Raw genomic sequence first — 21,827 nt, 5'->3', positions numbered from 1 at the left:
TTGCCGCCAGTGCAAAAAATAAATAAATAAAATAATTAGGCCTTTTATTGAAGAGTAGTGGGGCGCCGACTAGTGCGGACAAGCAAACATCGGCTCCCGATATCATCAATGATTTCACGAGGTTATTCACCCCAACTCGAAGTGAATTGTGCACCAACGAAAGCAGCAAGTTACACGGATTCTGTGGATACCGGATTTATTTCGGTGGGTGGACCCTTTCTCAACATTTTCTGCGTTCGAATTTTCAACCTCGGCGTGCAAAGGCAGGTAGGCCTAGGGCGACCAACGAAAGTCACTCACTACCGGCATGGAAAGCGTCACCGGTGAGACGATATCGCCGGAAGACGCGAATGACCCGGGCTGGATCGCGGCATATAACCGCAAACCACGCAAGGGCAAGGCCAGTCAACCCCAAGGAGCAAGTTCGTCATGTACACGTGGCAGACGAAGGGACGGCGATCGCACCGCCGGACCGAACAGCGCATACCAGCGCCTCGTCGCCACCTCGAGACTCCCTCAGCTACCGAGGGACACGTTCCGTATCATCGTAAGGCCCCGAGACGGTCTCAACGTGGCCAAATCCACACCAGTGCAGGTTGAGCAAGCCCTGGCAATGGCGGCAGCCCTGGCTCCTCAAGACCTCACGGAAGACTCCATATGCCCCAACGTTACTCAGAATATCTTCATCATCTGCACCCCCAGCGAACGTAACGCAAGAGCATACGCCACGGTGCAACAGATTCGCATGAAAGACACTACGTATCGGGTCGCGGTATACCCGGCCCCACCCGATAATACCTGCAAAGGCGTAGTCCGAGGCATTGACCTCGAGCTCAACGACTCCCAACTCCGAGAACTGACCGTCACGAAGCGCAACCCCAACGCCATGGAGGTGAAGAGAATCAAGAACACCACAGCCGTGACAATCCTTTTCCAAGGAATGCAAGTACCAAGTTACATCTACTGCGGAGCAAGCATTGTTCGATGCATGCTCTTTCGCAGACACACGGAAATTTGCTACAACTGTGGCAACGTCAGTCACCGCGCGGATGTCTGTCCTAACCCCAGCACCACGTGGTGCCGTAAGTGTGGCCTCAAAACACCACCAGAAGATCACCAGTGTACTCCTCACTGCACTCTGTGTGGTGGACCACACCCCACCGCCGACAAGGACTGCAAACGCAAGTTTCAAGTCCCTTACATCGTGCGACAGAGACGCCGCCGCAGACGCAACCAACGCGGCCGCAACCACTCCAGAGGACCGAGCGGCGCCAGTCACCGCGATTCGAGCGCCACCACGGGAATTCCCGTAGCGACCACAAGGAGTCGCTCAGTCACGCCGACACCCGAGCGCCGCAGCGCCCTCCGCAGCAGCCGCTCCCGCTCCAGGGGGCGCCCTACATCCGGCCACACCGAACTGACGTGGACCGACCGAGTGCGAGGGAAACACCACCAGCAGCAGCAACAGGACGCCTCATCTATCAAACAGGTAACGCGGTCTTCATTGCCCGAGCATGAGAGCGAGATAGTCACAGCCCTACGACAGGAACTAGCGGGTCTCCGAGCGACCATACAAGTGCTTACAGCGCAGCTTAATGACGCGAAACAGGAGATTCAAAACCTTAAATGTCCCAAACAAGCACCACCCCAGGAGACAAATGTAAAAGTAAGCACAGCGAAACGCAAACCACCTCCGCTCCCAGAGACGGAAGAAGAGTGTAATGGACCGCAAGACACCCTAGACGAAATTCTGCGCCTCACGCGAGAGAACCTACAAAGTATTCATACCCTAGCAAATTGTGTAGAGGTTGTCGAAAACAAAGTCGCCATAAAAATTAAAAACAAAGCTAGCCAGCCACAACAAATGGACACGACTACGCACCCTTCGACGCCAATAATTTCCTCCCAAAACCATCATGGCTAACACGACACGGGATACTTTAGAAATTTGGCAGTGGAATTGCGCTAGCTACGCGAAACGCAAATCCTCGCTGCAACAGTACCTCAAAATTCAACCCCAAAGGCCGCACGTAATACTATTACAGGAAACCCTATGCGAAACCCTCACGCTCTCAGGGTACTGCACCGTCTCAAAAAGAGAAGGGGATGCCAGGAGAGGCATCGCCACGCTCGTTAGTAGAAAGCTCGCCCACATCGTTCACGACGTCCCACCAAAAAAACAGTCGCATCGAGGCGATCCTAATGGAGCTCGTCCCTCACCGATTCTTAAAACAAAGTGTTTTTGTACTAAACGTCTATAGTTCCCCCGCGCACTACAACCAATCCTTCCACGCGATCCTCACTAAAGCCACGTCATTGGCACGAAACTCACCGCTCATTATAGCAGGTGACTTCAACGCCCCCCACACGTCGTGGGGTTACCCCATAATCAAGCCTAGCGGCAACAACCTCTCGCGCGCAATAGACGACCTGTCCCTCACCCTGGTGACGGACCACAGGTTCCCCACCAGATTGGGTACGTCGACGCAGCGCGATACTACGCCAGACCTCACGTTACTCCGAAATGTTGCAAACTACACATGGACGAACACGCAAGAGAACCTGGGCAGCGATCACTTCGTCATACGCACAGAAATACCGAACACGACGGCCCCACCCCGATCTTTCACCCTCACAGACTGGGATACGTTCCGTCAGTTACGGAAGGAAGATACGAATACGTATGACTCCTTCGCGGAACTCCTCTCTGCGATAAAGGGCGACGTAACCAGAGCCACGAAAACCATACAGACGGAACTGGAAGTCCCAAGGGTTGACCCTCACCTCGCACACTTACTCGAGGCCAAGGCTTCGATACTTGCGCGATGGAGAAAGCAACGTCTCAACAGACGCCTGCGCAAACGCATCGCGATCCTCAACCGAGACATAGACGAATACTGTACGGAGCTCACAAGACTCCAATGGCACGAACTCTGTTCGGCAGTAGACGGCCGCATGCGGACAGGAGGTAAGTGGAACCTCCTGAAACGCATGTTAGACGACAGCCAAACGAAGGATAATCAAAGCCACGCGCTAGACCGACTTCTACACTCACATAAAGGGAAAGGGGGAACGGAAGAGTCCTTCTTGGAAGAAATTGCCAAACGGTACCTTCCGCTAGGCGTCGCTCACCCCAATGATTACCCGATCATAAAGTGCGAAACCACTCCCGAACTAGACGCTGCCTTCACGGAAGCAGAAGCCCGAGAGGCGCTACACAATCTAAACAGCAGGTCTGCTTCAGGTCCCGACGGTGTAACCAACCGACTGTTGCGTAACTTAGACGACCAAGCCGTTACATTACTGACGAAAGACATCAACCACGTGTGGGAAACAGGAGAGGTATCAACGCAATGGCGCACTGCCACGGTGGTCCTCATCCCAAAACCCGGTAAATCACTTAACCTCGACAACTTACGACCCATCTCTCTTACGTCATGCGTGGGTAAAGTAGCCGAGCACGTAATTCAAAACCGAGTGTCACGCTACATTGAAGAACACGAACTCCTCCCACACAACATGGTAGGGTTTCGACCCCACCTATCCACCCAAGACGTCATGTTACTCCTAAAGAGACAGATCTTCGATGTTAAAACAAGAGACGTTCGAGGCATCCTCGCCCTCGATCTCACGAAAGCATTTGATACCGTCTCGCACCGCTTCGTACTGGAGTCTGTGGCAGGCCTCGGCCTCGGCCAGAGATTTCAGGAGTACGTACGCTCCTTCCTAAAAGACAGAGAAGCCCGACTGCGAGTCTCGCACCTTAAGTCGGACCCCTACACGCTGGGCTCCGTCGGAACACCACGAGGCTCAGTCATCTCTCCATTACTATTTAATATAGTGATGAAGGGACTTGCAGACAAACTACGACACATCCCAAACGTAAACTGCGCACTATACGCAGATGACATTACCATCTGGAGCCCGGGAGGCTCCCTGGGAGACATGGAGCAGGCATTACAGTCTGCCCTTGATGCCACGGAAGAGTGCCTTCTAAACACAGGCATGAAACTATCCTCACAGAAATCGGAACTATTACTATTTCGCAAGTCTTGCCAAGGAGTCCGCCACCTAACACCTCTAGACGAACTTCCGCTCGCACTACACACAAGAGACGGACAACAGATTCCGCGAGTCAGCCACATACACATTCTTGGGCTCCTCATCGAATCCACCGGATGCCACGGACACACGATCAAACACTTAACCGCCAAAACCGAAAGCATGATCAGACTCATCCACAGAGTCTCGAGGCGCAGGAAGGGTCTCCGCGAAGATAACCTTCTGCGCGTATACCACGCGTTCCTTATGAGTCACATTAATTACGTCGCCTCTGCCCACAACTGGACGAAAATAGAAAAGACGAAGCTAAACACACTCATGCGCAAGAGCATCAAACAGGTCTTGGGAATTCCACAAAGAGCAAGTACAGCAAAGGTTGACCAGCTAGGCATGCACAACAACATCGACGAACTGATCGAGGCTCAGACTATGGCGCAAATACTCCGCCTATCCTCGTCCAAAGCCGGTAGGCTAATCCTAAATGACGCCAATGTCTCCCCGTCTCCCTATCTCGAGCACGCGGTTACCCTACCGAGCGAAATTAGAGACAAATACAAAGCCTCACCGTTTCCCAGAAACGTCCACCCACAACACAACGTGGGTAGGCGCCGGGCCCGCGCCCTCGCGATTCTCGACCGCATCGACGCGGATCGTGAAGCCACCGCATTTGTGGACGCGGCCCAGTACGGCAGCACATGCACTTTCGCAATAGCGGTCGTGGACGGCAACGGAACGCTACGATCATCCGCATCGGTTAAAACGAGCACCAGCGCTAAAGCGGAACAAATAGCCGTAGCCATCGCCATGGCTGACCCCACATTTACTTATGTCTTCACGGACTCGCGTGCCGCAATTCGGGCCTACGAATGCGGCAACGTATCTAAAGAAGCAGCGCGTATACTACTAGCGAACTCAAAAGAGAGCAAACGGTGCCTCTCCTGGTTCCCCGCTCACATGGGGAAAGACATTCACCCGCAAAAAGCTAACCTCAATGAAACGGCCCACGACCGTGCGCGAGAACTTGCCCGCCGCGACAGTCCCACGGTCTACGAGGGGCTGGACATTCAGTTTAATGACCCGCTGCTCACTTACCAAGAAATCACCTCCCACTATCGGAACGGCAGAACCAAATTCCCGCTCCCACACGCCAAACTCGAACGCGCGCAGGCGGCCGCGTTTCGAATGCTACAAACGGACTCGTATCCGTCACGAGGCCTACTAAGTCACTATAACTCAGAAATCCCGGCAAATTGCCCAGACTGCCCCGAACTTTATTGCTCACTCTCGCACATGCTACGGCAATGTACCGCGTTACCAAAGGGCCCTCTCTCCAGTGAGCCCGAATGGGAAGAAGCCCTCAAAAGCCCGGACCTCAAACTACAACTCAAGGCCGTCCAGAGGGCCCAAGAACTGGCGGAGCGTCACCACGTTCCCGTCCCGACTTGGGTGTCGCCTACGGTTTCTGCCGGAGGAGTTCCCCGCGTGGGATCTCCAACGGATTGAAACTCCTCAGGACTTTAATAAAGTTCTTGACTGACTGACTGAGCCCTTTTATTCCCAATAATTGGCGGGCAACCACTATATCACTATTATGGGTCTAAGATATAAACTCAGGACTACATGACCATGGAGAAGTGTCTCGTTAGGCATGCCACAACGAATTGGGCCAGACTAACAACACTAGAAATGAAAGCGTTATGTCTAAACAATGCAGAGAAGGAGGGAATGAAGAGGTGTTGAGAAAGCTCCGGCGTCGCTACAAGTAGAATGTGCGCTAATTTGTAGCCCAACAATTCAATATGAGCTACCGTGTTTTCTTGCAATTAAGGCGCCGTCCTATGTTCGGCACCGTAGCCGGGAGCCGTTGCAGGAACAACTCGCGCAAGAGGGTGTTGTCAGTGGATCTCGTGTTGTCTCCGAGCAGCTGTCTCACGCGGCGGAGAAGTGTGCTTGGGTGGCGCTCCGGGAGTTCTTGAGCGGACAGCAGCTGCTGGATGCGAGAATGCTGGGACGCTTTTGTGCGCTACAACAGGGTTTCTTTGAGGTCGTCATAGATGATGGCGGAATGCGGTGTTTTCCCCAAACTCACCACTTTATCTATGGCAACGAGCAGAACGATGAAACAGCGTTGCGAAACTTTTTGCCAACAGAACGGACGCCATCGGCTTAAGGACCCACGCTGAGAGATGCTGGTCCTAGTCTTGCGGGAGGCGGAAGGCAATGGCCTAACATGAGTGCTTACTACGTTATTCGAGGGATTTAGATTAAAGAATTCGTAGCGTCTGACAGATCCATGGCCGGTGGTGCCGAAGAAGCCTGTGGTCTGGATCACCTCCCGCTTCACTAAACTGCCATGACGGACGATAATGTGCGCCCACAGGTCTCGACAGGCCTCCAAAGAGTGCAGACAGGACACGTCAGCGGTTTTAAAGACTTATTTTAATCTTTCCAACCAAGCGTGCGCGCCAAGATGGGAGCATCCCCTTTTTATCACGCAGCTCTTAGGCGCCCGTTCCTGCGTTGCACGTTGGCGTCGTCCCTCACCGTAACCGAGCGAACGAGCACAGTGAAGGATGAAAGACCGAACGGGAACTGCAGCGGGGGATGAAAGACGGTGATAGCGAAGAGCGCACGAGGAGGAAAGCGGAATAGGATGGTTTAGCGGACCCATGGGGCGGAAAACGGAGGAAGAGGGTATGGCGAAAGCGCGGGAAGGAAGAAATTCGTGGGGCCGCAAGATATATACGGGGACGGATTACCAGCGAAGCTGTTTAGGCTAAAGGCATGAGCTGCACGCATTATGAAATCATACATGATTCCGGCTGTCGCTGGTTGTATTCGCGTTCATGCTGTCAACGCCTCTGCGTTTGCTCCTTCGGCGTGAGCGCGCTGCGCCATCTCGCCGTCTACGACTTCTCGCAGTGCTCTAACCCGCGCATCCCAGTTTTATACATACCATGTATGACGTCACACTGCAGCAGCGCCGCCATATTGCGCCTACACAAGCACTGTCACGGTCACCCGTAAAGACTATAGGTTTTCAAAAAAGCAAAAATTATCTTGGGACTCTAGGTCACCGCACCTCCCATGTATCTGCCGCAACCGCTGCTGCAGCCGCGCCGGCACCTCCGACGCGCGTGGCGTCATAACTAAAAAAGCGCAGGCCGCGCTCCTAGGCGCACTCGCCACATATTTCCCCTGTTGCTCTACCCGTCTCCATCGCTGCAGCGCTGTCGCCACATTTTTTCCCCTCTCCCCCTACTCGTCTCGATTGCTGTCCACGTGCCGTGTCCGCGATAAGTACGTAAGTCGCTCAGGGTACCCTCGCTGGGAACAGATGCTAGAGATGCATACGGGGGCTAGAGGTAAACAGCCTCGCTGTAAATGTGTCGTACCGCACAATACGGGCTCTGTGGCGACGACATCTACGAAATGGCGCCACGGTAGCGCGGCGTCGTCTGTTCTCCGATGGCAAGCGGCGAGCGCGTCGGAGAACCATATATGGAAGCCATATATGGAAACAAAGCACTGCGTGAACGGAGGTCTGTCTTCTGTGCATCGGACCGACGGTACCCCCACGCGCTTCCTCTCTCGATCTCCTCATTAGCGAGGCAGTCGTGTCACACCTCGCTCCGGTTGCAATGTGCCGGTCGAGACAGATTGTCCGCGCCAGCGAATATATCGCGAAATGAAAATACATATAGAGATTCGCTCAAAGTTTGCATTGAGGAACTCTCGTAATCGTCCGTGAAATTATTTTTCCTGTGACGCCAATTCTGCGGCTGCCACGAGAGTACAGACCAAGGTGGAAGAGTATGACAGAGTCTGAACAGCGCTGTCTGTCTACACAGCGGGCGGACTACAACTCTGTTCGGGCTTCAAAACTTTGGCGACAGCAACGCTGCAGTGTTGGGGATTCTAGTGTCCCTGTATATGCTCGTCGCCGAGAGAACTACCATGCCGGCAGTTATGTCAGTGACCGTTAACAGAGCGTCATTTATCACTAAGCGTCGCTCACAGCAGCTGCCGGTTTTCGAGGTATGCGGTGCAGACACGTACACTGAAGCGCATTTCAAATGTTCACATGCGGACGATTCATTCATACCGCAGACTAAACAGCTGATCGTAGCAAATGTGCAAGTAGAGAAATGCTCAACATGTAGGAGCTTGAAGATCACTTTTATTTTGTTTAAGGGGATGGATGACCAAACACTGCTGGCAGCAGGGCCAGAGTGCTGGTTCTTGGAGCCTTTGGGGAGAGGGCAGAATTCAAAGCAAATAGAAAGGCAATGAGCTATTAATAGTTACGACAGCTTATTTTTATAGCACTGATCACATGGACATGGCAAACTGGCAAACTAATTATTCACACATTGGAGACTGTAATATGAGAAAACAATGTTCTTGATCTCTTCATACTACTCAGAGCAGAAGAACCAGTACTGGAAAACATTGTATCTATCAATAAATTCATTAAAGGATGCTTTGGCCGCAAAGCTAGGTTACAAAGCTTTGAGACCTACTGCATCAGAGGCAAGGAATATTTACACAATTCAACAGCACATCCACTCCACTCCCGCCCACAGAAAACAGCATTTACCAAAGCACTACGTACAGTTCGAGCAAGTTTGATTGAACGACAAATTTTTGTTTTACTGTCTGATACGTGAATCTAACGAGCTAGCACAAATTCATGCTTAGCTTCTATGGGAGCGATTAGTCAACAAAATAAATAAACCGATGCAGTTCAAGACAATAAATTAAGACTAGAATAAATTTTACTCTTTTACGCGCGATTTACTTATAACACGTACAGCGCTTATTAAATATACAAGCAGAATTTTGAATTCCTCATTTCGACTAAGACATGCTAGATACGAACCATCAAATAGCGTCCGCCATGTTCTACGAACGCAACCACTCGATGTCGCATTCCAATTACGGAGCGCAAGCGTGTGTCAACCATGCTGTCTGACCCGTCAGACAGGTTGACTGTCCAGCCCTCGTGTACCGCGACGTTTCCCGAAATAGCAACTAGAAGCCAGCACGGTTCAAGGTTATTGATGCTCGCCGCACTCCAATACCGTCCAAGAAGACGCGTCTTCTCCAGCTTAGCGCCCTCCGGGAAGGGAGGCAACACGCATCGGATGCAGCCATCGGTCAAGCATAACGTAACTTGCATGGGCTGGACGATTGGCTGAAAATGACGTGACTCCGGCAGCCTGAAGGGGTTATAAGGCAGATAAACATTCGGAAGAGAGACACGTTCACCTTGCCTGCGGGCCGCAGTGTACTGTTATTTTCTGCCGGCCGTCGAGTACATTTTACTGTTACTTTGCTTTCAGATATTCCTGTACAGAAGTTAAACAAAATTTCTCCAAGTCCGCCTCAAAGTCGACCAACTCCCGCACTCTACGATCCTTCGATCAAAGGTGTCTGAAGAAAGTAGCGATAGGCACAAGCCTTCGATCAATAGAGTCTGGAGAAGCTCGCGACAGTGATGAGCCTTCGATCACAGGCGTGCGGAGAAATTGGGTACAGGGAAGAAGAATGAGCCTTCGACCCAGGGAGTCCTGAGCAAACTGGTAACAGCGACAGGGATGAGCCTTCGACTAAAGGCGTCTTGAGTAACTGTAAACAACGAAGAAGAATGAGCCTTCGACCCAGCTAGTCCTGAGCAACCTAGAACAGTGGACAGGTGAACCAGGTGGCGTGGTGTGGCATTCATGAGTAAGCGCATGGCTTTTTTTCTTCTTTTGATTCGTCATATTTCCAATCTTGTATGTTTATTTTGATTGTTCTGGCAATCGGGCATTTGTAGCACACTTTTCGTTTGCAGAAATTATGTAAGGAACAGTTCTAACCACCGGTCTGGGCAGCTGCAATAGATCTTAGAAGGTTTAAAGGCCAGACTTGTTGTGCGATGATTTGAGAGTTGAGGCAGATGAAAAAATGAAAAGGTCAGCTATCGAAAAGGAAATTAAAGATAGTGACAATGATAACGAGTTAATTGAGACTGCGTGTTAGGTGGTTCAAGAAACAAGTGAAGCACGAGCGAGAATGTCAAGAGTGCAAGCGAGAACATCAAGATCATGAGCGAGAAGCTGAAGTGCGCTACAGTGAACGTTTACGAGAACGGCAAAACAAAAAAAAGTAATAGCTGCATTGAACTGGAGTGGAAGGCTGTATTATGGTCCTGCAGGACCCGCTTAGCGTGTAGCTGGCGGCTGAAAAAAGAGCTTGAACATTTGAACAAGCAAGCAGCCTGAAAAATCTGTAGGTATTACGTAGCGAAAGTGGAAGGAAGTCGCTGGCAGATTTTTGTCGAGAGCCGAAGAGGCTAGTACCTGTGATTGGTAGCCCGTTCGAAGGTGAAATCAAAGTATTATCTGCTAATGATGTCCTAGTGGCAACAGAGGCCGTTGAAGGCCGTAGTAAGCGTGACGGGGTGCTTGGTATGGCTGTAGTAGCCGTCGGAAAAATATCGTCACCCATTATACACTCCTTTACGCGCAAAACTACTAATCGCAGTAACATCTCCAATGACCACCAAACGGTGAATGGGCTAATTTTTTACAGTGAAACTGTTATCGGCTACTTTCCCCACTATCGTGTTGGCGTGTATAAAATAATCCCGAAGATAGTGCAATACCGAGCCGATGCGGGGCGGAGGTGAAGCAGGCTCTGAGCACTCCCCATACGTGTGTCGATACCGAAGAAGTGCAATGCTGAGCCGACCCACGGCCGAAGTGAAGCAGGCGTTAAACGCTCCCCATACGTGAGCCTATCCCGAACATAGTGCAATGCCGAGCCGACCCGCGGTGAAGGTGAAGCAGGTGTTAAACAATCCACATACGTGAGCCTATCCCGAAGATAGTTAAATGCTAGGCTGACACGAGGCGGAAGTGAAGCAGGCGGTAAACACTGCCCATATGTGATCCGATCATCAAGATAGTGCAATGCCGAACTGACATGCGGCGGCCGTAAAGCAGGCAGTAAACACTCTCCATACGTGTGTCGATCCCGAAGATAGTGCAATGCCGGGCCGACCCACAGCAGAGGTGAAGCAGCCTCAAGCACTCCCCATACTTGTGTCGATATAGTGCAATGCGAGGCTGGCACCCGGTGGATGTGAAGCAAGCGTTAAGCTCTCCTCATACATGATCGGATCCCGAACATAGTGCACCGCCGGGCCGACCCGCGGCGGAGGTGCAGTTTGCCATTAAGCGGCCCTTAATGACAAACTGATCCTCCGCCGCGAATACACAGCTTCGCTGGTCATCCTTATCTACAGAGGGGAAGGGCACTGCGTAAATTTTTTTTTTGTTATCGCGCATGCCTTCTCATTACAGACAAGATTCTTTCGCTATAGGAACGACGACAACATTAGAGAAAGTTTTGACCCTGGAAGTGCGTCCTGCGCCAAGTGATAATATTAACAGTTAACAGCAGGTGAAAAAGCGGCCTGAGGAAAAGAAAAGCTCACCACCCGGCCCTGCGAAAGTGTATGTCCAGCGAAGCTGTTTATAACCACCACTACAACTGCTGAGGAGTGTATGAAGTGCATTATAGATAGTAACGGTAGTATTTCTATTTTAGAGTAATTGTTAAGAATTGGAGTAATGGTAATTTTGGCAGCGCGCCGCCGCTCATAGCGGTGTGCGATTCCATTGCCACCGTAGATAAATATACCAAATTTTCTTTTCAAAGCCAGTAATGTAGTTTCTTTGCATGAACCTAGCTGATCTATTTCACGTTTCCTTTCTTTTTTTGCCGTCGGCCTTTTAGGTACCATCTTTCGGTGACCCCGACGGAGTTTCGCGCAATGCTTTCGCATTGAAATCCGCTTCTTCCTATTCGATGTGACACACACAAAGGATAGTGGTGTTTGTGCGGTTCGTTCCGCCGTCTTGCGTCTACGGCTGAATGAAAAGTGGCACGCGCGCGCACGTTATCTCGGTCGTGCGATGGCGCACGTGACACATGTTGCAATCGTGTGTGGCCGGCGTTGGCACAATGAAAGTATGCACAACATTTAAGATATTTATATATTGTGCACAAAGGCTGATAATAAAGACAAAAACAAAGTATGACGTATTGATTGGTGCATCATACTGCGGAGATATAATACCGAGGCTTGGTTGTCCGCGAATGTCAGGACTGATTGTCTCGCTTGGTTACTGCGCCGCTGTTTGTCGGTCGGTTGGACTTTCAGAGCCGATACATTTGCGCTGATGCAGAGGATGCATGCTCTCGCATGGACGGGTTGACAGACAATTCATTCACGTGTAGGTGTCCGTACAACTATATAGTACGTATCAATACAGGTGCAGGTAATGACTACAATGTATGCTGTGTGCAGTGCAACAGACTCGATATATGCAAAGCAGACTAAATAAGCAGAGCTGTGATGACCCTGTTCAGCAGCGCACGTTCGTCGCTAACTACTACCGCTGTTTCAGACGCACGTTCAGTCAGCCTATAGTAAAGGTACAGGTGTGCTAGTTAATGGGTGTGTTCCCCACGTAATTACGCAGTGGAGCTACAAGGTTGTCTGAATGTTCTTACTCTAACAATAAAGTGAACAGCTTTCAAGCGTTTGCCTATTGGAGCGCATTCGCGATCCTCACTGATGGTTTGCGCACGGCGCTTCTTTTATTATTATCAATCAAGTTTCACGAAACGGGGCGAGGCAGAAACCTACGTGCCACAAGGTGCATGGTGTGAGGTAAATAATGCATCGGACTAAAAACGCACAATAAATGAAATTCATTTATAAGGCGATTAGGTCAAACACGCACATTACGTGTCCTGAAACCTCTCGACAGTGTGCGCCGGTGTACTCTCGGCAGAAGAAGAAGCAGAAGAAGAAGGACGCTGCGGTGCCCGCTGTTACGTGGTCACCTCTGTGGTACCCAAGAGCCATGAGTGAGTTATTCACTTTTTATTTTGCTGCTGATGATGCACATAAAATGGACACTTCGTGCGGTGACTGAGAACGCAGAAGCTTTCGAGCATGAGGGCACAAAAGGTGCGCTTAAGAAGGTGGCGCAAGGGCACGGAACGGCCGCTACGAAAGTGGCCATTAGACTCGAAGAGCGAACGGAGCCTGCCGTCTTTCTTCTTCTTGTTTTCTTTTTATTTCGCTTCCCCTGTGTTCAGCGTTGGTATTTCGCCGAGTAGACGTTTTCGTAAGCCGCGGTTGCATCAATGCGACAGAATGCGACAGCACCGCATCACATTTCCTAGCACATCGCGAGTAATGCGCTGCCCCAGCGTTTTACCCCTGGTGCGCGATGGTGGCGGCGTACGGTTTCGCGCATCGTAGCCATAGCAGCGCCTCCGGCGTCGCGTTCGGGGCCGCCGTTTTCTCGGCGACCTTGCTGTCCCGCAGCTGGGCGAGCGCGCTGCAGAATGGCAGCAAGTTCCCTTCCCATAATTCATAATGCGATGCGACCTCGTTTACACGAATGCCCAAAGTCGGCTTGCTCGTCTGAATCCATCCCTGTCCGGCGCATTAATGTGACGTGCTTTCATAGCTCATCAGCCCCGTTTACACGGTTGCGATTCGCTAGAAAGTTGATGTGATGCGCTGCGCCAGTTGTACGCTATACGCAGCTATACCGGTTGGTTGGGAGCGGAGTGCCGAGAAACACTTGCATCGCTGCGAGCTCTGCGGGAGTGGTTGAGTAGAGTTCAATATATCTTGCGCATTTTGCGGTGTTTTATGAGACATTTTTATACTTTGACGACACTTAGTGAATTTGCGTATATGACAGCTTTGATAAGTTTTGATTCCTTAATATCCTTGCCGGTCCAGGCACCTGGTATCGTACAGTTTTGAAAAAGGTGTCTCGATGTGAGCGCCGCCTCAAGCGTGGCATCGAGGCGCACTAGTTTTGAACACATCGTTCTGCCACCTGGTGACAAGAGGTGAAATTAGCCGGGTAGTACAAGTTACAGACCTCCGCACTGTGTTGCGCTGTCACCGGTGTGTGCCGCCGGCCCGTTATGTTTTGCTTGTGTGTTCATGCTTCAGCTGTTCCTTTACTTGGGTGTTGTGTTACCTTTTAAGGAATCCGAGTTGGCTCAGTGTAGCCTTAGTAGTCTCATGTAATCGAGAATGTGCGAGGTTCTTAGCTTAGCCATAGAGAAATACCTGAGCGAAAACCCGATTGCGCCTCTAGAACATCGCGTTGTGGTTCTCTTTTATTTTCTAAAACCGCCATGCACGGGAACTTACAGGACTTAAGGATGGTGAGTGGCACGGGTAATTGGGAGAAAAGTCAAAGAACGGAAGAAAGCGGGGCAGAGGATCTTAATGAAAGGAAAAGCAAAACAAAACGGCTGACGTACTACAGTGTCAGTTGTAGAATGAAGTTAGGATAATTTACATAAACAGTGCTATATAAACATTCGTTGTCTCCTTATACAATGCTATTAAAGGAATTTACGACAAACAAATGAAATAATTGCAGACTCAACATTCTCTCTCCATGAGCGAAATACCCGCGAGGGAAATGCCTGCATGTGAACGGAAAAGCTAGGGAGACACAATCGCGCCTTCTACTCACGACCATGATCGGGGAATGTGTATCCGTCGCAATGCCTCGCTCGTGGCCAGAAGCCCAATGGCAGCTAGCGTCAACACATAACCAGAACCGGTCAGAATAAGTCCCGGCGCTAACGCTAGAAGCCTATCCATTCCTTTATTAGATTTATTAGTTGTTTACATGATTGTTCAGGATCTATTGTTCTGACTTGAAGCCGAGTAGGGATGCATTGCAACAGTATGTCGCTGCAGGCTGGCGACATCGTGTGAATCCAGCGGTGCACATTCGTAGGCGGTAGCGCAGAGAAACTGCGCTTACGACTTCTTGCACGCACGGCACGCATTTGACGCAGCACTTTACGTCTTTCGCGACATCCTACAGAGCCTCCGATGTACGAAACTTTCCAAAATTTCTGCCGCAGCACAACTCACACGAGCAGATATACAGCGGCACTTTGCACCCAACAGCAGGGCATCGCATTTTGTACTGCACGAAGCCGATAAATACGGCACACAGAGCGTTGTTGGACGGCATTTTCAGTGTCAACTGAGCGGCGCGTCAGGCCCACAGGGATGCATACGCGTCTGCACTGAAGACAAGAGCACAACATTGAAGCCATTCTTGTTGAAACGTCGAATGCCTTACTTTGTTTAACCGCGTTTACTTCTAGTACAGGTAACGGCTAGTTGTAGATGAAGTGGAGTCGCTGCTTGTGGTCCACTGCACCACTATGTTTTGAAAGCACCCCTCAAGGTCCAACAGACTAGAAAAACGGGTATTCTCCGTTGTTACTAACAAGTATACACTTTGCTGGACCCATATCAGCTTAAGTTGTGGCTACAGGTATACCTTATACTTGGGAGTGGCAATAGGCAACCAGCAGTTATTCACTTCTGAAGCAGTGGAACACAAGTGTTCCTTCATTAAAACTTCTTTCTGGGCGAGTTGGTGCATACTTGACATGAAAACTGTTTACAGCGCAAACACATGCAACCACAAAGTATAAGGGACAGGACACAAGCGCTGTTTTACAGCGCAAACACATGCAACCACAAAGTATAAGGGACAGGACACAAGCGCTGTTTTTACAGCGCAAACACATGCAACCACAAAGTATAAGGGACAGGACACAAGCGCTTGTGTCCTGTTCCTTATACTTTGTGGTTGCATGTGTTTGCGCTGTAAACAGTTTTCATGTCAAACAAGTGTTCCATTCGCCTAGACTGCTTGCTCAAGCATTAGATGTTAGGACATTCAACCCCATTCAAAGACGGACTACTGACAGAGACAAACTTTTACCCTCAGGTCTGATGTTGCAACGACCTTTTGGTTGACGTGTATCCCTGACATCTGCGAGACAAACGGCTCTAGAAAAAAACTGCTGCTCTCTGCATACTTAGAATAGACGAGGACTGAAGACCCATTGTAAAAGACGCGGCACCTTTACGAACAGAATTTGCCCTCATGCGTGGCACCGTGATTAAAGGGAAGCTGAAGAGTCTGTCGAATTCAATAAGACGCTCATATACGGATGCGGGCACCTTATAAACCATGTAGGTAAAATTTTGGTTTTTTTTTTCAATTAGGAGCGACGTAATCGTCGGTTAAAATTGCGCTGTAGCTCCGCCCGCCGTCGAATGCCGTGCGCTGCTGCTGACACTGACGATGCGAGCGGAGACCGGAAACTGCGGTGTTGTGACGTCAACTCTAGCGTTTTGTTCCTTCGCAGCCTGCGCGACCGTGCCTGACCGTGCTTGTTTCTGCGTGCGTGCCATCGTAATCTGCTTCGATCGACCCTGCATTCCTTTGTTGGTGCGTCTGAGTGTATGTAGAGTGGTAGTATACGGCCAGCCCCGCAATTCGGCCTGCGCAGTTGATGTATATGGCCACAGAATGAGAGAGGACTACTAGGCACTAGCAGGCTTTCTAAACGCAGCGCGAAAAGATCGGAGCAACGAAAACAAAGGCGGCACGAGTGCGGACTGACTGATGATAACTGGTGTTGGAAGGCCTTATCAATACACGAACTCGCCCAAACCTGGATTTTGATTTACTGCGAGCTCCTTCGTGTTAGCACGCTGAACGGAAGGTGCATGTTTATCTCCCACCCTTGACGCAGGTTTCGTCGCAAAGCGCCGCGAATGTTCTATTTGCACGTGTGTTGTAAAACAGCCTGCATGCAGCTACCATAACGGAGTGCAAATGTAGAGTTTGCATGTGCTGGAAAGCCGGCGCACGCCAGGACGCTACGTTCCCCCCTTCTATCGCTCACAGCGAGAAACCGGCCGTCTCACGTATAGCCGACGGAATTCGCCGCCTGTACGACCTCGGTTACGAGTAGTGTGCGGATGGCGCGCAGATGAAGGTCACTACACGTACTGCATGAACCGGGAAGCTTTTCACGCGTTTAAACCGTCTTTGTACATTGCCGACAGCTTTGGACAGCGCACAAATGCCGACGATCGCATCCCTGCTTACGTTCCACGAGGAGGCATGCAGGAACACAACACTACAGTTGTTTGACCGGAAACGAGCTCACTAGATCGGCGAAAGATCGGCGAGATCACTAGATCGCTTTGCAAAAAACATACTCACCAAAGAGCATTTCCAACACGAGGAGATCCCAAGACTTCGCTTTCGTTCGCGTCGAAAGCACTGCTCGCCCCAGCATCGTTTGCTTCTTCGAGAGGCCGGCTCTTCGCAATCGGCTCGTACATGTAGGGAATAACGCCGAACTCCTCAGAAAAACGCAGTCTCTCTAAATTTTCCATTACCTCTTAATTTTCCATTACAGCACCAAACTACCTGGCACCGCGCTTCATGTGTAGCGGCAGCGGTCAGTCACTAGAGTTGACGTCACGAGGCGCCCGACCAATCACAGGCGGAAACGAGACGCGCGAGCTGGGCGTGTCCGCTGCTGCACTTTTCGTCGAAATAAAATATATTTGCGCTTTCTTTCGCTCAATTTCGATACGATATTCGAATTCGGAGGGTCGAAAACCATTATGTACACATGTTCACTCATTTTTTCTGGAAAACCTTTCAGCTTCCCATAGATGCCAAATTTTATCAAGGTTAGACGCTGTTCCGTAGGGGGCTCGGCTCGCGCAGCCATTTCCGCTAAAACGATACAACCATGTACTTTCACAAAAGTGTCTTCCACTTGTTAAAAGAAGTTGAGAAAACGCTCCACTTGCGCCGATTGTACTTTGTGCTTCTTAGAGGCACTATGCGGTGACATGCGGGGGTCTTTTTGAATTTTCTCTAAAGACACCCTTATCCCGACCATGTGTGCCTGTGATATTTTTTTGATGCAGGCGAGTCTACCCTTTCAAGCATCGACATCGGTTACTCTACGCTTTCAAGCACGAGCATAGGTGAGTGCATTCAATTCTGGCTTTTAATGGCATCATGCTGGGTGAACCGAGGACTTTTATCGAAATACGATAAGTAATTTCAGTCCTGTAAGAACTTTTCGCTTGGAAGCTGCGCGAGAGTGCGTATTTGTAAAAGAAGTCAGCTATATGCCGACATAAACTATGCAGAGTAACTTAAGATTTAAGCAGACACCACTTAACAAGAAAATCAAGCAGGCTTACATTGGCGTAGCTGACGCAGACGTTGTAGAAGGCGTTGCTGCGCACATACACTCTATGGCACATGCGTCACAAAACAAAAAACAAACTTTTTTTCAGATTGATGCTGCTCATCCATTAAGGAGGGCGTCTTTCAACGTTGCTATTGGCTTTTGGCAGTATAGTGGTCCAAGGGCTCTTTTTCGTTTTCAATAGCAATGGATTAATTTGTGAACAGCGGTAATTATAACAATCATTTCAGTCAATTATATTCTTAACAATAGTTTTGTGAAAACTACTTAACAGCGTGATATTCGTGTCTGCTAAATGTAGAGCTGATGACGCTTTTGAATTCATTACTTTGTGCGCGCGTCCCCATACTTGTGTTGCCTCGGACGGCCAGTGCCCGAGTAAAAACTGATTAGTTGGAATCCTAAGTGTGCTACCACTATCGACGTATTCATCCTTAAATTGGACGCTATAGCGTAAAGTTATTTAATTGCGAATTTATTTGATTTTCGTAACATCAAACTTACGTACCCGCCGCCGCATGCATGTGGCGTCTTGTTTCAAGACTTAATTCAGCCCAAAGTGACAGGAGCCCAAGTATTATTTAGGGGTAAATTCACTTTGTTCACACGACAAAGAAGCAAGCAAGCAAATAAACAAACAAACAAACTAACAAACAGAGAGGCAGCCCAATTAAACGATCTCGAGCTGCTGTGTTGCAGAGCACATGGGGTTGTTTTGTTGAGGGAACAGGGTTGAAAACCAACAATTAAACCAACTTGGGCCATTACGTGTGGGTCGCGTGTACATACGTGCCGCCGCTGGTTACAAAGGAACTGGTTTCAGGTCGCCTTCCGTCACTGTAGATGCGGGACTAGGTAGGTACCACTGTTCGAAGAAACTCTTTCACGTGGATTTAGAGCACTAGATATGTACCTCTCGGTCTGTGTTGGTCTTCAACGAAACTCTTTGGCTCGCTGGATATGTGCCAGTAGTTAGTAGGTGTCTACCGCTCTTCAGTCAACGTCTTTGGCACCCACTTGAAATATAGGTATTTGCCAACCTACAATGGCAAAAGAGATGCTTTAAATTTATTCTGTGCGTAGCGGTATTGAACGCACGTCACAAGCTTCCTCAAAGAGACCAACCCGACGGATTAGCAGGATGCGCCACAAATGCAATCGGTATGTGACGCCTTCCAGTGAAGTACTTCAACGCCAACGCTTTAGCGAGCTGCGCTATGAATTCACTGGGTATGTGCCGCACTTTAACGAACCTGTCACCAACTTGGGTCATTGAGTATGTATCATTGAGTGTGCGGCAAGCAAGGGAACAGTTCCCAGCGTTCGCAAGCAATGGCGCGCGGCGCTTCTCGCTTGAGAGGCCGCGCGCGGAATCCTCGGCCGTGTCACTAGATGGCGCAGCATGTGCAGAATGAAGCGAGCGAAAGAGAGAAGCCCGGTTGTCGCATGACGAGTTCCTCAGCGTTCGTACGCACTGGGGCGCCATGCATTTCGGAGGCCACGCGCAGGCTTCGCGGCGCCGGCGCTAGATGGCGCGCAGTGTTCTTAAGCAAGCACGAACGAGGAATCCCACTGCAGTACACGACTCCAACTTAACTCGTTCGGACGGTGACTGTGCGTTGTGTCGCTATATTGATTATATGCTAATCGCATTACCGCCGACAGTAATACTCCCATTCGAACAAGGACCACCCAGTAACCCAAAATAGATAGATAGATAGATGGATAGATGGATAGATGGATAGATAGATAGATAGATAGATAGATAGATAGATAGATAGATAGATAGATAGATAGATAGATAGATAGATAGATAGATAGATAGATAGATAATGTTCAAGGTGACCGAAAGAGGCAAACGATATTAATCGCAATAAAATGCACATAAGAAATAAGTCGTAGTAGTATCTGTATCACTTTTTTGTGAGGAAGAGCAATGACAAAATTTCAAAGTGGGTTCAATAAACGAATAATTGATATCTCACCTTTTCATAGGCTTGCCGAGCTTTTCTTTAGCGAGCAGCGAGCTAAGATGGTCCGAAGGCTGCGCTGAAATATCCATAAATATGAAGGTGCGTCTTTCTAAAATCTCGCTCGCTCGCGTGGTTGAAGAATCATGTCTTCGCAATGCCGTTTAAGTGAAATGCAATGCTGTGTATCTCGCGGGCATTATATTCACATGAATGGAACAGCTGAAACGCTTGCAACCCCAGAGGCAATAGTTCACGCACAGAAACCACAGCGGTGGCTTGTAATCTATGCGAAACGCTGTGTTATGCACACCGGGCGTCCACGGATTTGTTAGCCGGCAGCAGTGCAGTCTGTCGCGTCCTGCTGCTCAGTGAAATATGACGGTTTCGATTAGAATTCGCGCCGGCTTTATTTTGAGGAAGGCGTGGAACAAGGCATCCCTAGTGACTGGATTATTGCGCTGCAAGGAGGCTACCTGCCCTCCCCTCCAACAAATGAGCGCGTTCCTTAAGAAGTCCTTGATACACCAGCCGGTTTGGACGATGTATCCATGACCACGAAACGTGAATAAACGTTTACCAGGGTGCGGTGACATGAAGAAATCTTCACTCGTGTTCCTAATCCTATTTGCAATGGAAGCTGTCCCCGCCTTTTCTGGTGCCGCACAGGTTTGATTATTGGGGCCCTCTTGACGAATCTGCTATGGCTAATTATTGGCAGTAAAAGCAGTGCTTTTTTGTGTCAATCTAGCGTAAGTATACTAAATTTGTTAGAGCGAAGCATATTGATTCCTTGTCCCCCTCTTTGTTTTACTTCACCAGGGACGACAACCGAGCTGTAAGTGTGTGAAATCATATCTCGCAAATTTTTTCCTGTCTGTTATTAGCCGAATTTTTCATTTCTCTACCGGCAAGACCTATTGATATATATCAAAGAAAGACACTAACTCCCGTGTTTTCAGAATTTGTTGTGCAAATAGATGCATCATGCATATGGAGCTGTCCTGTGCTCTTTACTCGCTCGTCCGTTGTTGCGTTGTTCTTGCTTTTATTGTTAAAGCATAGATACAGATCACCAAGCAGTTCTCGTTTCAGCTGAGTGTTCTCTGAGGGCGTAATTGAAGGCTAGCTGCTCGTGGAGATGTGTCCCCTTTGAATAGTCCACGCTCTGCCGTAGTAGTTCAGCCACGGATTTCAGTTGAGTTTTCCTGCAACGGTAACATATGCTGCCTAGCGTTGTGATACAGATGTCTCTAGGCCAATGCACACGCGGGAAATTTGAAATCGAGTCACTCATTCTACTCGCATCTTTGCGTGGTGCAGGCAAGAAAGGGACGATGACAACTGGAGGTTCACTCTCTCCGTCTGTTCCTTAAGCATTTTTGGCTTCCTTGCCACCATCGTTATGATTTCCCTGTTCCTTGTCCTGAGTAAGTTGACGAGCTTTTTCATAGTGTTGCGTTGTAAGTTCAAATTACGAAATCGGGTCGAACGTAGCAGATGCAGTGCATGCCGGATATCTCAAGGGCATTTTTGGAGACGACAGTCAACTTTCGCACGCATTCATTTCTTAATGTACAAGTGCAAAGTATTAGTTAAGGGGCCCCAACGGTAACTCACCCATAGTAGCGAAGC

At 49.6% G+C, this 21,827-nt stretch overlaps 1 protein-coding gene across 1 annotated transcript in view; it reads left to right on the top strand.

Moving 5' to 3' along the window:
* The first annotated feature begins 307 nt into the window (after positions 1–307).
* Positions 308–21,827, top strand: part of LOC142563418 (uncharacterized) — a 62,964-nt gene continuing 41,444 nt past the window's right edge. The window contains exons 1-3 of the mRNA XM_075673971.1: positions 308–1,082; positions 1,214–1,489; positions 17,933–17,992. Of these exons, the coding sequence (XP_075530086.1) occupies positions 308–1,082; positions 1,214–1,489; positions 17,933–17,992 (1,111 nt within the window). The remainder of the gene's footprint in view (positions 1,083–1,213; positions 1,490–17,932; positions 17,993–21,827) is intronic.

The sequence above is a fragment of the Dermacentor variabilis genome, chromosome 11 (genome assembly GCF_050947875.1).
Source record: "Dermacentor variabilis isolate Ectoservices chromosome 11, ASM5094787v1, whole genome shotgun sequence".
Lineage (NCBI taxonomy): Eukaryota > Metazoa > Arthropoda > Arachnida > Ixodida > Ixodidae > Dermacentor > Dermacentor variabilis.
The sequence above is the reverse complement of the archived record's forward strand: the minus strand, read 5'-3'. Positions and strand labels throughout refer to the sequence as shown.